We start from the raw sequence: 17,742 nt of genomic DNA, 5'->3' as shown, positions 1-17,742 counted from the left end.
TGTATTCTGTGGGGACATGCCGCAAGTTCTGTTACTCGCACTGATCTATTTACTCCCTCAGTAAAAAACGAATTGTCCGGTTTCGTGTCCGACGTTTAATCATCTGTTTTATTTGAAAAATTTTTAAGAAATTAGAAAAAAATTAATCACACATAAAGTACTATTTATGATTTATCATATAATAAAAACAAAAATATCAATCGCAAAAAAATTTAAATAAAAAGAAGAATAAAAAATTGAAGGTAAAAAGTGAAAAATTGGTTTATTTTGGAACGGAGGGAGTAGGTGGTGTTTAGATCGATAAAATTTTTGGGAGAAGTGTCACATCAAATGTTTGACCGGATATTGGAAGGAGTTTTCGGATAAGAATGAAAAAACGAATTTCACGGCTAGCCTAGAAACCGCGAGACAAATAAAAAGAGTCTAATTAATCAGTCATTAGCATATGTTGATTACTGTAGAATTTATGACTAATCATGGATTAATTAGGCTCAAAAGATTTGTCTCAAGATTTCTTACATAACTATGTAATTAGTTTTTTAGTTCATCTATTTTTAATACTTTATTTAGATATAAAAAATTCGATGTGATGTTTTTAGATAAAAAATTGGGAACTAAACGAGGCCTTAATGATGCTTTGAAATGGAGCAACGGTCGGCGCTGCAGTTACTGCCGCTGCCACACGCTTAACCACAGGTCACACTCTGCACTCTGCACAACGAACCACATGTCTCTGAACCAGGACTAGTGAACTCCTGCTTCAGTACATTTCTTAATAATGATATTTATTAGATATTAAGGTTAAAAAGATTATAATACTTTTTAATAATGATGACTGAATATGGAAAGGCTGGAGATAAAATAAAAAAGAATATTTGAAAGATAAATGAGTAGTAAGTAATATATAAATAATGCTATAAGTATTTCTGTTTTAGAATAAAATTTAGATGATATGAATGTTTATATTTAGCACAGAGAGAGCAGGAGCAGTACACACAGTACACATAAGTATCTGGACAAATGCACTTGCACTACATGATCTGTCCCGTCGTGTTCACAGCAACTTCGTGTAATTATACTACTGTATTCAAGTACTCCCAAGTACCACACGGTGTCGATCTGGGTTGTACTCCAACTTTTTGTACACAGTAGAACAGCGACTATAGTCCTTTTCAATTATTAGATACAATGTTTAACTATTTTTTTTATTTTAAAAAAATCTACGATTAATAATTTTATTTTTATTAGATGATAAAACATGAATAATACTTTATGTGTGACTATTTTTTAAAAAAATTTCTTAAATTTTTTTTAAATAAAACGAATGATTAAATGCTTGACATAAAAACCGAAAAATTGGTTTTTTTTAGATAGTAGAAGTACTTAACTAAGAGCCTGATGAGATTGAGATCCTGTGCAGTTGGAACTACAGGAGCCATCAACATGATCCAACGTCCATATACACGGTCACAGTATATAAAAAAATATTTGTTGCTATGTAATACACTGGGATGATATGGCATCTATTCAGATTTTTGAAAAGTCATGGGAATAAAACGAATGACCAAAGTTTAACGTTTCCTTTGTTTTCTGTCCAGAACTCGTAGGAAAGGAAAATTGCCTTTGATTTTTTTACTTTGTTTGTACAAACCGAACGACACTCGTATGGATTATTTCATAGGAACCAAAATCCCTCGTTTCTCCTTGAAAAACAAATAAACCATAAAGTTTGTTAGATGTAAAATATGGAAAATGAGCTAGAAATTAAATGACTGGAAACTCAACTTTATAGATCCTAACCCACTGAGTCCGAGTTCTTTTCCCTCGTATTAACCTATTTTTTTTCGTTTTCCGTACTCACGCGTCCCGAACGGTTAACCGGTGTGTTTTTTTACGAAAATTTTATATATAAAAGTTAGTTTAAAAACAATATTAATTTATTTTCAATTTTTTTAGTTATTTCTTATTCCCTCTTTGCCCCCATAACATAAGAGATGTAGTTTCGAGCCAATATTTTGTTCTCCACCTATTATTTTTGAAGCGTTAATTTCTTACCTATTAACTTTTATATTACTCCATTCCTTCCAACTTTTACTTCCGCTAATTTCTTTTTTTTTCCCGAAAATATATAATCCAAACAAAGCAAGCACGCGGCTTAACCCTCCCACTGACACAATGGCCCCACCCGTCAGAAAAGCAGGGAACCCCCCCGCAAAACCCCCCTGCCCCGCTGGCGCGCGAGGCCGCCGCTCCCTCTTCCCGCCATTCTCCCCCGTTCCCCTCTCGAGTCCAACCCACGAATCTCTCTCTCTCTCTCTCTCTCTCTCTCTCTCTTGCGGCGTGGCGGCGGCGGCGAGGCGAGGAAGATGCTGTGGGTGGACAAGTACCGGCCCAAAACCCTAGACAAGGTCACCGTCCATGACCAGGTCGCGCAGAACCTCAAGAAGCTGGTAGGCGCCCGCCCATCTCCGGCGTCCACTCTAGGGTTTCGCCCACCTCTTGCTGTTCTGATGGGGGCTCGGTCTCGCTTTTGTTTGGTTTGGTTTTGGTTTTGGTTTTGGTCAGGTGGCTGAGCAGGATTGCCCGCACCTGCTGTTCTATGGGCCGTCGGGGTCCGGGAAGAAAACCCTAATCATGGCTCTCATCAAGCAGATGTTCGGCGCCGGCGCGGAGAAGGTGCCATTTGTTAATAGATTTGTTTTTCTCTATTTTTTTAATTTATGAGATTTTCTCGTGGAGGGAGGTTTGTGGTGGTGACGTTTTTGTTTTTGTTTGATTGCTCCCTTGCAGGTGAAGATGGAGAACAAGACATGGAAGATCGATGTGAGTCCTAATCTTCTCTTAGGCCGATCTTTTTCTGTACTTAGTATACCCCCTTGCAAATTGTTATGCTGTATTGAATAACTCAGTGAACTTAGTCTTGAGTGCAACAGTGCCTGTGGGTGCAGACCCCATAGAGCTGAGGCCAACTCCATCCGGTCCGGTGAATTTTGTAAAATCATAGTCATCATTGTGGTTGTACGGCTAAGATCATGACACCTCATTTGCTCCTAATTTTTCTCCGTAATTAGCTTAGAATTAAAGGGGAACCACTTTGTTTTTTTTTCATATGTTCCCTCCATAGTAGTTGCACTGTACTAACGTAACAAAAAACCAATGCACTTCTTTAGGATTGCACGATCAAGAAACCATGCTCATTTTCATCTTCACCTTCACCAAACAAACATCTTTTTAGTACATAAATTTCAAGAAGCAACCTTCAAGAATTCGTTTTTTCAATATGTAGGTCAAGGTAAACCACACCAATCTGTGTTGCTTTATTTCAATGTGAAAAAGAAAATATTTTTTCTCTAAATCAACATTGGTTAAGGGAATTATTAAGAAGAGGTTATTCTCAGTGGTGCAAATAGAAGGATGACTGAGATTTCACCAAAATAACCAGGTGGATGCCATATTGATACTAAGTAACTTCCCTTTCCTTTTTTTTGCTTATGCTTAACAGTTAAATGATAGAAAACTGTTTCATAGTGGAATTTGGATATAAATCAGTGCTGTGTGATATTATGTAAATCGTCTGTTTGGAATACCTGTAAAATGTTAAAAGTGAGATGATATTTCCTTTCTGCAGACTGGGTCAAGGACAATTGAGATAGAATTGGCAATGTTGTCAAGCACCCACCATGTGGAAATGAACCCTAGCGATGCCGGGTTTCAGGACAGGTATGTTGTTCAAGAAGTCATCAAAGAGATGGCAAAGAACAGGCCAATTGATGCCAAGGGCAAGAGAGCATTTAAAGGTAGGTGTTTTCCTTTGTATTACACCACTGAATGAAATTGCTACATTTTGTCCTTAAATTTGTGCTCGCCATTAAAAGTTAGCACATCAAACTCCTGTTGTTGATGAATACCTTGTTTATCTAGTCTATCTATGCCTTTCAAAATGAAAACACATTCTGCATAAACTTGAAGTCCCTGTATGAATACCTGTTTATCTAATCTATTTATTCCTCTTAAGATGAACTAAACACATTGTGCATGAACTTGTCAGTCCTTGTGCTAAATGAAGTCGACAAGCTCTCACGAGAAGCCCAGCATTCCCTTCGCAGGACAATGGAGAAGTACAGTGCATCATGCAGGCTGATATTATGCTGTAATAGCTCATCAAAGGTGACAGAGGCTGTAAGGTCCCGTTGCTTGAATGTGCGAGTGAATGCACCCAGTGAAGACCAGGTTAGGGAGTTTCTGTGAACATATTTAATGTCACAACCCACTGGTTTTATGCACTTCATCAATAGCTTGGATTACTTGTTTGGTGCTACAATGCCATGCCTGGGAGTTTTGAAATATCATTCCATTCCTTACCAGCTGATTTCTGTCTTAAATTTACTGGTAGAGTGGTGGGTATGCATATTCTGATTTCCTCATTCTGATGAGTGTAGTACATAGTCTGCAAAATGTGACTTTTATCTGGGACTGTGTGTGTCTTATCTAAGGTTCAGCTGTATGCTTTTGTGGGAAATCTAATGATGACAGTTGAAGGAAATGTTGATACTGCAGCTACTTAGATCCAATTTCCATTATTCTATGCCTAGTTAAATATCTTGTTTTATTTTATGCCCCTGAAAGTTCAATCATTTTGCAGATTGTCCAAGTTCTGGAGTTTATCGGGAAGAAAGAAAATCTGAATCTTCCATTTGGATTTGCTGCTCGGATAGCAGCACAATCGAACCGCAACCTGAGACGAGCAATACTGTTTTTCGAGACCTGCAAAGTCCAGCAGTAAGCCTGTCTGCCTTAATTATATTTATGCAGTCCCTGTCTTACCTGTTTCCGTGTGTTGATCACCGGTTATAACTCTCTTTTCCTGACCAATATTTATCTCTCTCTAAATTACAGATATCCATTTACATCAAATCAAGTAGCGCCTCCTCTTGACTGGGAGCAGTATGTGGCAGAAATAGCAGCTGATATCATGAAAGAACAAAGCCCTAAGAGGTTTGTCATGTTTCAACTCCTATATGTTTATTGTTCCTGTAGGATGCTAATGCAGTATTCTGTCTTCTGTCGTATTTTATTGCAGTACATATTTACATTGTGATATATATGAGTGTTTACATGGATTCATTACTTCGTTTTAATTTCACTTCGAAATGTAAATTCAACATTTCAGGCTATACGCCGTACGCCAGAAGTTATATGAATTACTTGTCAATTGTATCCCGCCTGAAAGCATCTTAAAGGTGGTATAGTGCCTCCATAGTTCTGTTTAATTGTCCTTGTTTCGTTTCATGTCACAAGCTGAACTTGTAATTTTAATATTGCAGAAGCTGTTGGCAGAGTTACTGAAGAAATTAGACTCTGATTTGAAACATGAAATTTGTCACTGGGCTGCACACTATGTGAGTATAAATATGGAACACTTCTGCCGCTCTTAATTAGTATTACATGTTCCTCCTTTGTTGAGTACATTTCAGAACACGTTGCAGTACTAGTTTTTCTTCGATTTGATACCTAGTTTGACCATTCCTCCTGATTTTTGCTCAGCCTTCCAATAAATCTTGCTGTTAACCTGCCTCCATGCTGTTCTTTGCAGGAACACAAGATGCGGCTTGGGTCCAAGGCCATTTTTCACATAGAAGGTACCTGCTGTTTTCCACTTTTGTCAGTACTGTACCAGCGCAATTACAGTACTATATACAGACCATGGTTAGATGTGCTCCTACTGACATCAAAGCCTAACTGTCTCTTTACCCCCCACACGTTTCTGCAGCTTTCGTCGCCAAGTTCATGAGCATCTACAAGGAATTTCTGGTCTCGACATTTGGCTGAGCAAAACGATGCATATTGTCGTCCCCAGCAACACAAAGGACGTGGGCACTCCCCGTACTCGCCATCTTGGCCAATTAAGCGGTTCGATCGATGCAACACGGGTGTGTTTGTAGTTTCTAGGAATTCTATGTGAGTGGCATTCGGCTGGCCTTTTGTGCTTTGCAATTGCCTAGTCTGAGGCATCCTATGTGGCAAAAAAAAATGCTTGAATGGTTCGGTCAAAACTGAAATATTAATCTTAAGCACAAACAAAAACGGACGATTCTCGATCTTTGATGAGTGACGAAAGCTGCTATGTTATACACGCGATTCAGTCAGACCAAGTTTAAGAACTAATTATACAAGAATGCAAATCAAAACTAAACTAAAAATAAACGCGATTACTGGCTACAAATCAATCACAAATCACTATCCAGGGGAGAGAAAGCATAAGCCCTAACATCAATGCCGGTGCCGCCATCCAGAATCCTCCATATAGCATGTGGAGCTACAGCCCAAACTAGCTCTTGAAACTTTGAATGAATGTAAAGTCTGCCCTCCAGCTCGGTAAACTGATCCAGTGAACGGGCACGTACAAGGCTCCAGCTCAGTAAAACTGATCCAGTGAGCGGTCATGAGCAGGGCCCTAGTAAATAAAGCAAGGTAATATAACAGACAGGTGCTATTATTTCAAGTGCCGCCACAAAACAATTAGCTGTCCCATTTATACAGCAGCAATTCGCTTACACAGTTACACTTAAAACATGCCAGACAGTCCTGGCGGTGGCTGGGTCTCAGACCCTTGGCCTTACCCTGCGTCCGCTGGTATCACCACCGTCTGAGAGCTGCCCCCACACGCTCTGGCTCTTCCCGCCGCTGCTGCATTCCTCCTCACACCCGGCAACTGTCCTCAATATCTCCGATTGCAACGAGGGGCAGTTATCTTTCAGGTAATCAAATCCGTCGGTCCGGATTACAGCTGCAGATACATAAGGGCATCTGGAATGTTATGCAGTTCAACGCACTTAATTGGGCACAACCAAGAAACAAACGTTTACAGAATTGAGGATATTCAAAGTATTTCAATAGAAGTAGTGCAAAGCAAAAAATGGAATTATTAAGATGGTTTATATAGTATTGGTCAATAAAAAAGCAGGAAAGTTGTGAAGATTGGTTTGAGCCGAATACTTCATAGTTCACACTCAGGCATTATATCATTTACTAGAAACCACTATGCTAGGCATGAATATATACGTAACAGTGTTACTAAGTGATACACCTTTTTCATACTGACTATGCTAAAAGTATCAAAAGCAAATTATCTATGGCATCCTTTTATCAGTATGCATTTGCCTTGCTGAGTTGCTGTATAAATCAATTCAGCATAAGGCGAAACTTCCTGCAGACTAAACAAGGGACTAAATTCTTGTCCAGCAAAAACAACTTATCGTGCTCAAAGGCTGCTGTAATGTAGAATACTCATATTATTCACAGAATCAAATCTAGTCTGCTGTAGTGTAGAATACATTTTTTTTTCAGGTTTTCCCCTCTGTACAAAGGGCAAAGCTGGAAATGGATAAAATATAGCAGTTCTATATATTATGTGATGAATCTTGCATCTGAAGTCTTTTTTACCTGAAAGATTCTCAGCAGCAAATTTTAGGCAAACAGATTCAAGCTCCATAGCATGATGCCGGTCAGCCAATGCTAGTGTAGTTGCCACAGAGTTTACAGAAATATGCTTGCACAAGTAAGATTCACATAACAATCTTAGCCTTGGCAATTCATATTTATCAGCTGCAGCCAATAATTTCCCAGCTAAAGTATCAAAGACGGAGCAGTCTGAGCTTGATGCAGACAACTCGTCATCATCAACAAGATTGTCCCTGTACATAAAATGAAGCACAGCCTGCAACAGAGAATATTTGCATAAGATAAAATTATCCAGTTTGTTGAACCGTGAAGTCAAAAGATCACGATGACCAGAGAAATAGATGCACACCTTGAACACTTTGGGCTCCATGTCATCAATGACAATCTCTTTGATTTCATTACTAGTATCGACCTCATTCTTCTCTTCATCTGATTCATTTTCAAAAAATTGGGATCTGAAAAAAGAAGACCTGGCAGCCAAGACCAACTTATGGGCATGAAACTTCTCTCCTGCTACATCACATATAACATCCACACCCTCCTGACTGTCTAAAAGTGTCCCAAAATGGTAGCCTATGTCAGACTCTGGCACATGAATTGAATGTGGCTTTGAGTAATCCATAGTAGATACCACAACACCCACAGTACAATTTATCTTTAAGCAATCGTCTTTAAGAAAATCTGATGTCTCAAGAGCAGTCCGCCGAAAGAACCTTTTATAACCCCTGAAAATAGAGATCAGGATGAGAATAAGGATGAAAAAAAGCTAACCTGATTACAGTTTTGCTCAAATCTGAGAAGAAGGATTTACAATTACTAATTGATAATCTTCACTCCAAAGTAAAATTGACTAACAGCCAAATGCATTTGATCATACAATTTATTTATTTTTAATGGACGCATAACTGACAATATGCTGGCATATATATGACCAAAAACAATGCAATCAACATGATGCATCTAACTCATCATATGACCAGCTCTTGTTTACAAGAAAAAAAAAGCATCAATCAGTTTAAAGAGGGAAAAAATGTTACTATCCTCCCAGTCTTTTGGACAGTTGAAGTCATATCTGCCATGCTACTTACATATTCTCAAGGCACCCTCTTAACTGAAATCCCCCGAATTTTTATCATTAATGAAGCAAAAGCTATCTGCATCCAGTCAATGGGCCTAAGATGTTGTAGATCAGAAATACGATTAAAGTTGAACTATTATAGAAATTCTAACAAATGTGAAAATACAAGTTAATATTTTCTTTACGAGAATGGATATGGTAATTGAGCTAAATATTGGAAACAGATATAGCAACCATTAAAGTACCTATTCAAAAATACCGTATTGAGATCATAATAACAAATGGAACCCTGACAATGCTAATCATGCACAATGAGTTTGGCAATGATTGATAGCAGACCACAAATCTACTGATTGATCCCCACATTACCAAATTCATTGCCGAACCGAACCCCGCACCCAAATCGTAAATCGTCAAATCAGGTAACATGTTAATGAACCAAGCACATCACAGTTTTGAGCTATTTACTGAAAAACATAATCGCCAACTATATCTAAATTAAAACCAAACCTGTAAGTGATAATAGTGCGAGACACCCTGAGCGGATTGTTTCAGAAGGTAACAAGGCGGGAACCTACAGGGAGGGAGTGCCAGAACCGATTTGTGCATGGAAGATACCCACGAGAACGCCCCCCTTTCAATCTACTTGCCGAAAAGGACCGCTACAACCGCCATTTCCGTTCAAACCAAAACAAAATCGAGCGGTAATAAGCGCAGGAGAGCTGGTTGTTCCCGGAGGCAACGAGCTACAGGGAGGGGAGAGGAGGGGAGAGGGGAGGATTACCACATGGAGCCGCGGTACTTGAGGGTGTAGGGGCCGGACTCGAGGGAGCGGTCGAAGTGGGAGTGCACCTTGTGCTTGGCCTTGCCGCTCTGGTCGAGGAGGGTGAGCTCGAAGAGGGCGCGGACGTCGGTGCCCTCGGAGGCGAGCGCGATGAAGACGGAGACGTAGGCGGAGTTGTCCTCGGGGTTCTTCCCGTCGGGGTAGAAGTAGATCGCCCACTGGTACCCTCCCACCGTGAAGGTCTCGCTGGCGATGTGCTTCCCGACGCCCATCCCCTTCGCCAGCGAGTACCCCTGGATCACGAACCTGTGCGACCCGTTCACCGTCTGCGTCACCGACCGCGAGCTCGTCGGCGACGCCGCGATGTCCCTCCCCACCACCGCCGCCGCGTGGTGCGGCGGGGACGCCTCCCCCCCTCCCCCCGCGTCCTCCTCCTCCATCGGGGTCACACGCACACACAGAGAGAGAGAGGGGCTCTAGGGTTTGGAGAGGAGAGGAGGCTTTGGGAAATGGGGATTTTGCTTGGAGGCGAGGCGAGCTAAGCTGATATAGCACGGGAAGGGAAGGGAAGGGGAGGAGGAGGGAGCGGAGTGGAATGGAGTGGAATTGCCGCCTGATTTGAGATGAAACGGGGCCGCGTGAACTGAACCCCATCTACTCCTAACTACCACCTGGTAAATGGTAATTGCCCATTTTTACTCTAGCTTCCTGTTGTTTACATTTCCAACGAAATTTGAATTCTAAATTCTAGATCTGAAGTTGGGTTTGGGTTTGGGTTTATTTTTTTTCATGTAGTCCTTTTTTTTCAGCGTTGATTTTTAAACCACGGATAACATAGACATGCAAGTTGTATCCATAAGTTATTACTATTTGGTTGCTGGTACGGTGTTTTACTGCTTATCAGCCGTAAGCCTGTTTGATTTTTGTTTTTACCTTTGAGATGAGCTCAATTCAAATCTTGGAAATTTAAGAAACTAAACTTCTGCATGTAAATGGTGGCAAAATTTATGCTAAATCAATCTCAATAGTCGAACATGCCATTAGGGTTTGTACCACGAGTTGTTGTACTACACTTCTTGGATGAGTACCCTTTTTGTTTAGTGAAAACAATATGTATACTGATTTGGCGTGGTATGCTTAACTCAAAGAAATGCCCTGTAAAAATGTTCTCCCTTCGTCCGTGAAAAAACACGAGGCTTCAAAACCCAGCAACAAGAAATACATGCTTTGTCGCCATCAACAATCAACAGTTTCAACATCACTGTAAACAGCGTAAAAAACTTGCTGTACATCAACCAGAAAATTATTTTGAACAGTGACAACATTTCGGATGCATTCTGCCCTGGTCATACAAGGGTTGGCTTATCTCAGAGTAGGTCCATATTTCTCTTGGAAGTGGAATATCGCATGGCTTTACAACAATTTCACTATCGATACTACAAGTGCATACAAAATTGACTTGCATCATGGCCTAACTCTACCAGTAAGTAGTGCTTTATCTCAGAAGGAAGTAACAAGTCCTACACCTAGTTCCTCGGCAAGTTCATCCCACAGTGGAATGAGAGTCAATACAACAAGGAATACCGAAGCTATCAATGCGGCCCTTCTCCCCGTTCCGACATCGCTTACATCATTCAAGCATGGTTTTTCAGGTGTTCTCTGGGTAAAAGTAATGAAAAGATATAAATAAGTCTGCGTAAAAACAAATGAACTTATAGTGTATCTCCCAATCATCAGAGTACTTTACCTGACATATTAGCACGTATAAGCCCCAAGGAAGAGATAATGGCCCCCCTAGCTGGAAAAAAGAAGAGACATTACAAGTGAATACAATACTACGGGAAGCAATGCATGATGTCCAAGGTGAGGGCAAAAACTAAAGATCAACAAAATTGTATGCATGCAGCTTAGGCCAGATTTCAAAAGTAGAAACTACCTAATAGTACTAAGTTAGATTGGTTCTTCAAATGTTTGATTCTTCTTGCTTTTCATTATAAGTAAAACATGTTGCAGTATCATCTTGAGACATGGAATGAATTCATATGAACTAATAAGTTTAAACAAGAATTGCAGAACTACAAAACAATTCTATCATTCATAATCTACTTGGCATTATAAATTTCTCATCTACATGTCAAGTCCACATCTTCCTTCAATTCACTGAACTGTACAAATCATAAGTGATACACAGAATATCTGGTGTTTAGTTGCAATTAACTACATACTTGTATGTTTTACATATGAATGAAAATGTTTGGACTAGAGGCCTGTACTGAGACAAACTCCAAAGCCAAAGACCAAACTGCAAGATGGACTGGCTTACCACCCCAAGTCCAAGCAATGAGTATGTTGTCAAGCCAAATCCAAACAGCGCATCCTTGCCAAAAGCACCCTGTTGAAAATATCACAAAACTTTAGACATACTTGTTTCGTACAGAAGGCAGAAGGTAGAATTTTTGCAGCTAAACTATCCTGTCCTTTCCAAGCCATTAGGTTAAGCATCAGAAGTCTATAGAGATTATCTGTTCAAAGCTTGATAAAAAATGCATTGGAACCTCAAGCTACTCAATAACTCATTGACAATATTTTACTAGGTAACAAGATGAGGTATTGACTGCAACACAACAACCACTTGTTCCCATGCCAATGAAACCTCCTGAATGAACCTTGAAACCACCAAAGTTAAGGCCTACTTTGGATGGGCCTCAATCCTGGCCTATCGACAAAAGTGGTGCTTTCTACTGTTCGATGATCATTGAAAACCACACGAATCTCTAAAAGAATATGCATCATACTCCCTAGCTCCACCAATTCCAATGTCTTGACCACGAGCTATTGAAAAGAGTTCATGCCGCTCCCCGTCATTAATAGAAGTACAGCGCATGTGACAACGTACAACATTACAAGTAAACACGGTGGTCATTATAAATGGGAGGACATTTTATATTTGTTCAAGTTAACCGTGGTATCTGGTACAGTCTGGATATTTGGTTGACAAAAGGACAGTAATTTTTACCTGTAAAGCTCTTCCGCCATCAAGACATCCAACAGGAAGCATATTAAAGGCAGAAGTTGTTAAACCACACCTACAGAGTTTCCAACAAATGAGATAGATAATACTTGCTACTTTGCTTGATTACAACGTCAAGGGTTTAGTGTAGGATACTTTACCAGCCTGCGATTACAAGAGGGTGGATAGCAACTGTAGCAGCATGCATAGCTCTGTATATCAATTTAAGATCATTAGAAGGATTAAAACAGGAGTTAACAACCAAAACTACAATGACATATAATTTAGTAAATGAAGTAAACTACTTCCACTCATATCAAGATGACGAACAGACCAGTTTGCTTCACAGAAGATGTAACAACAGCCGAAAGGAATTGTAACTGTTTAAGTGCTTACCTCTCAGAATGATGTTTATAAAAGATCCTGTCACATGTAGCCATCTATAAAATATGAAGAAGTCGGAGATCTAGGAGATAATACAATTTATATTTCACATGAACTGATCCAGTGAAAAAAATCCTCTATGGAATTTTGACTAATCTGTGTGCTTCTCAAAGATTGAAACTAATTATGGAGAACGCTGAAAATAACCAAAAAAAAAGTATGCCTGTTCTGAAATGATATCTATAGGCCTTCAATAGCACAAGAGGCTGAAGAAAAAGATGGAGGTATCACATGGAACTAAGGCATGAAAAAAATTAAATGACAAAAAGGTAAATGGTAAAAATATCAAGTAGCAGATACCTGTATCCAAGTGTTGCTCTGCTAACAAGTCCCAGCAACAAGGAGCCCTGGAATAGCTTGCTAGGTACTTCAACTAAATCACTTGCCCCAGCAGGATTTGAGGAGAGCAACAAGCCCACAAAGAACATTGAAAAAGAAAGTGCAGCTCCAGCAAGAGGACCAGCCATTGATATGTCAAACATCGTCTTCCGATCCGGCAGAATGGATTTGAACTACAAGATGGATGATGAGAATATGAGCAGCCCATATCTAGTGGTTAGGAAGAACCACAAGCATTCATACTACATTCTGCAATTTAGTGCACAGAAACAGAAATGTAGACAACAGACGACAAAAAATGCAATTGTTTTGTTGATGTTTAGACTCTAGTACCTTCTCTAGTGCCACTTTGTCGTACTAGAAGTGACCGAGAAAGTAGTATCACTATTAGGCATAACTTTACTGAGTTTAATATTATCTAGTAAAATAAATAATAAAATCAGAAATGTTGGTGATCACGATGTACTATCATTCATCAAGCTGTTTGGATTGCTCATGATCAACAATCAATATGCAATAATGCAATTACAGCACATTGTTATCCCAGATTTTTATATCAGCAGTCAAAACTATTTCTTTTACTAATTACTAACCTGAGTAATTGCACCAAATGTCCCTAGAGTGAAGTTTGGAATGAAGAAAGGAATGCTTAGTTTAACCTTCTTTGGAAATGCTGCCAAAAAGTGTCCAACTTCCTGCATACAGAATGCAACATGGTAGGTTGAGTCAAAACAATCAAAGTAGTAAGGTTTCACAAAACAGCAGTTCAAACAAGCATAGATCAACATGGAAACAATGGACCCTCAGGTATCACCAACTACCAAATTTGAGGTAACCATTCAGGGGGTGATTGAAGCCCCGGCAAATTTACAAACGAAAAATAATTTGTGAATACAACTTTTATATATGTGCTCTTAGTGATCTAAAAGTCAAGGCTGGAAAATAAACTATGATAAAAAACCCTAAAATCAAATCCAGATTTAAGGTTAAAAATTCAAATTTTAGTTTATAAGTATAAGCAGAAGAGAAAAGATGAGGGATGTCAATTCTTAATACCATGATTGTTGATTGGACAGTTTACTTTGAACTAATAAAATACTACCTCTGTTTCGTATTGTAAGACTTTCTAACTTTGGTTAAATTCATCAATTGATGAATGTATATAATTTATATATATGTCTAGATTTATTAACATCCATATGAATCTAGGCAAGACTAGAAAGTCTTGTATTGTGAAACGGAGAGAGTATATGATTAAATCGCACAATAATCATCCAGATTTTAGTATCTGTACAGATCTCTAGGCAACAATGTTTATCAGAATGTAGTGCAATTAAAGTTCCATAGCAAATCTGAACCAATCCAACTCAGAAAGAAGGATTATTTAGCCCCTCTATCCATGATTCATATGACAGAAATTTATGTATCTGTGATTATCTTTTTAATCAAACTGGAACATGGCAGGAGAAGTTATTGTGCCAGTTTTATAGTATATCAGAAATATTGGACTAGTCTAAGAGGAGCGTACTTGCTCAAATAGCTTTTTTAAGACTTAAAAGACTAGAAGATAAATACATAGTTGGTCAATAGACTAAGAAGTGAATTACATGAAATAGTTGGATAGCCAAGACACCATAAGCCACTGGCAATGCTGATTCCACGAATGGAAGTAAAAGTTGCATGTCAGGTGGGGGTCCAGTAGCATTTGGATCAGTGAAATATGTAACAATCTCTGGTGGAAGACTGCTAATCTGCACAAAGCTTACTATTTTTTAGAAACTTGGCATATAACGATATGCTGGTATTAAGATGTGGCAAGTATATAACAAATGAAGAGCAGGTATACCTTTGATGCAATTCCTAGCTCGACACAGGAGAACACAGTCAGAAGGAAAAGTAACAGTGAAATGACATATTGCCACAATGTAGTAGGTCCAGGTTCTGAAACTTCTCTTCTGAGCAAACCAAAACTAACACGTGGTCCTCCACGTGGGTCGTCCCCTTCTGAATTGGGCTCCTCCACCATAAAAAGATTGTATTTGTCACCTGTGAGTTCATGTAACTGCTGCTGAAGTTTTGCAAATATTTCTTCTCTCTTCCCTCGGAGGTTCCCAATAAAAAGGACCCCTTCTCCAAGATCACCAAAGGGTTCTTCTCTTGTCAACCAAAATGTTGTGTAGCCAAAAAGTTTTTCCTTAATAGCCTTGACGTCAGCTGAATCAACTTTTTCAGGTCCTAGGAGTTCCAATAACTTAACTGTGTCAATGTTATCAACACTGAAGCTCAAAAATGGCGGCTCGTTCGATACACCAGGTGTCTGCAAAAATGTAGGTGTGATAAATATATCTGAGAAAAGAAATGGCCACGCTCAAAATATACAGATATGTTTCACAGATTAAAAATAACATGGGTGTATGTCTTCTTGAGAAAAGGGAAGAGAAATAAGTGCCATATCATGGTTAAACTAATTGAAAAGTCAAAGGTTGGTGGCAAAATGCAATCCACATAGTATGGTCAAGTTATTGCAAAAATATAGCAGAGACACACGGTCCTAGAATATCCAATACGGGATAATCTTCATTAGAGTAGCTCTGTAGTTTTATTTTTTACAGGAGGCTAGCTCTGTAGTTTGGCAACTAAAACAGCAACATAAAGGTTTCATCCCCACTTTTCTCACTAATCAGTACTCAATGTCTTGCTTGGCAAATCGACAGTAATGAAATGCTACTTTCAGTTGGAAATGGATAATGTGTAGTGATCCTTAATGCGCCACCGAGCCAGATTCCAGACTCTAGTACTCTACTTTTACGGAGCTCTGTCACTGACTCCATCGAGCTCGGTGCTCGGAATAGAAGTGAATGACACAGCAAGTTACCAATCCTACTATGTTCAACAAAATCCAGTGTGATGCTTCCTGTGCCTGACAGTCTGACCGAAAGCCTAACTACATCGCCAACATACTCCCTCAAAATGCTCAAAATTCATTCAGCAATCCACCGCGCGCCTTACCCCTGACGACGAGGACGAAGAGAAGCTACCGGAGCGGGTCCGCTCGGATCTCAGCTCCTCCGCCGCCCCAACCTTCGCCTCCGCCGCCGCCGCCGGCGACGTCTCCTCCTCGCCCCGCTTGTCCCCGTCCTCCCCTCCTCCTCCACCGCCGCCACCCCCTCCCCCGTCGATGGAGAAGCACCGCAGCCGGTCCTCGCACCACCGCCGCCTCAGCAGGGCCCTCGGCCTCCACTCCACCAAGCAGGCGCCCCCTCTCGAGCGGCACGTGGAGGCGGGGGGCGCCCTGGAGGTGGCGGGCCTGGGGAGGCGGAGCCGGGAGGCCGTGAGGTGGACGATGGGGGAGCTCGCGAGCGCCGCGGCGGCGGTGGTGGCCATGGGCGGCGCGCGAGCGAGCGTGGTGTGATGCGCGGAGGCGGAGGCGGGAGGGGAAAAACCAGCCGCGGAAGGATAGGGGTGGGGGCGGGGGCCACGGTTTTCCGCCGTGGGTTGGAGTTTGGACCGGAATATCCCGGAAAAAAATCTACGGTTTCTTTTTTCTTGTCTGGGTCGGCCGGCCTGGCCCAAGGTTCGATTTGGCCATGGGTTGGGTTTGGTAATCTCAAGCTGATCCACACATGACAAATCACAACTTGGTTTTTCGGTTTTTTTTGGTTTGCGTTGCCTTAATGAGAACTTAAGGCTGAGTGCGATCTAAACGTATAGCATAATTACTTTAAAAAATCAAATAATTCGTGGTTAGGTGGGCACCGGCTATTTTCTGCCGAGGCGGAGAAGAAAACGAGGTGACGGACTTCACGCTGAAACTAGATGCAATCTAGGCTGTCAAAAAAATGGCTGAAGAATTGAAAAATTTTAGGTGATTGAGGAATATGCGAAGCCTTTGGTTTGTAATTCTCTAGTGATATATTGTTCTGGTGCATAGAATATAATTATTTCGTAAGTTACTAGTATGTCATTGTAGAAAGAAAATAGAAAGAAAAAACATAACAAACTTTGTGTGAAGGATTTTCACGAATGTTTGCTTTTTTAAAATGACTGGCCAACACGAAGCCATCCATTCAACTACACAAAATCAACCCAAGAACCAGCCTCCACACCCTCTATGGTCCATATACGTTGTTTGTCTCACTTAGGCTATTGTAATCTAGACTATTAATTCAAAATATTATTAGTCAGATTATTATAAACTAAATTAGATAATATATGATAAAGGATTTTGGGTTTTTAACCCCGTAGTAACATGGAAAAATAACCAAAGATAGGTTTATTATATTATAATATTATAGTAATATAAACTATAGATTATACTAATTTATCATAAATTTATATTTGTTTTATTTCTAATATTTAAATTATAGTAATTATAGGGGAAAACAAACAGAGCCTAGACCAAACCATAGCAGCAAGCAACGGAGGGTAGGTCTAACGGATGAACAATCGCATGCTCGTTAACACGCACGAACATATCCATATAACAGAAAGTTTATATATACAAATAATTTATAATTATACATGTATGTATAAAGTTCCATGTACGTAGAAAGTTTAAAGTTTAAGCATAGAAAAATTATACAAGAAACAAGCTTATAAAAATAAAGTATCTAGTGAAAAAATACC

General features: G+C 39.9%; 2 protein-coding genes across 2 annotated transcripts; one reads left to right on the top strand and one right to left on the bottom strand.

The window, feature by feature from the left end:
• The first annotated feature begins 2,255 nt into the window (after window positions 1–2,255).
• Window positions 2,256–6,100, top strand: LOC102716586 (replication factor C subunit 5). Its single transcript, XM_006651834.3, has 11 exons — window positions 2,256–2,450; window positions 2,566–2,676; window positions 2,791–2,823; window positions 3,629–3,797; window positions 4,049–4,230; window positions 4,643–4,779; window positions 4,897–4,995; window positions 5,171–5,240; window positions 5,325–5,399; window positions 5,594–5,639; window positions 5,771–6,100. The coding sequence occupies exons 1-11, from the start codon at window positions 2,367–2,369 to the stop codon at window positions 5,827–5,829; spliced, it is 1,065 nt and encodes a 354-aa protein (XP_006651897.1). The 5' UTR covers window positions 2,256–2,366; the 3' UTR covers window positions 5,830–6,100.
• A 61-nt stretch (window positions 6,101–6,161) lies between these two features.
• Window positions 6,162–16,567, bottom strand: LOC102716031 (probable zinc metalloprotease EGY1, chloroplastic). The gene is made up of 14 exons (XM_040522556.1): window positions 16,126–16,567; window positions 14,963–15,433; window positions 14,724–14,867; window positions 13,710–13,811; window positions 13,078–13,289; window positions 12,495–12,545; window positions 12,340–12,409; window positions 11,647–11,715; window positions 11,071–11,121; window positions 10,848–10,982; window positions 9,324–9,616; window positions 7,811–8,186; window positions 7,444–7,717; window positions 6,162–6,787 (listed from the first exon to the last, which is right to left on the bottom strand). The coding sequence occupies exons 1-14, from the start codon at window positions 16,498–16,500 to the stop codon at window positions 6,603–6,605; spliced, it is 2,808 nt and encodes a 935-aa protein (XP_040378490.1). The 5' UTR covers window positions 16,501–16,567; the 3' UTR covers window positions 6,162–6,602.
• Between the last annotated feature and the right edge of the window lie 1,175 nt (window positions 16,568–17,742).

This window comes from Oryza brachyantha, chromosome 3 (genome assembly GCF_000231095.2).
Source record: "Oryza brachyantha chromosome 3, ObraRS2, whole genome shotgun sequence".
NCBI classification, from domain to species: domain Eukaryota; kingdom Viridiplantae; phylum Streptophyta; class Magnoliopsida; order Poales; family Poaceae; genus Oryza; species Oryza brachyantha.
Note: the sequence above shows the minus strand (reverse complement) of the source record. Positions and strands in the feature narration are given on the sequence as shown.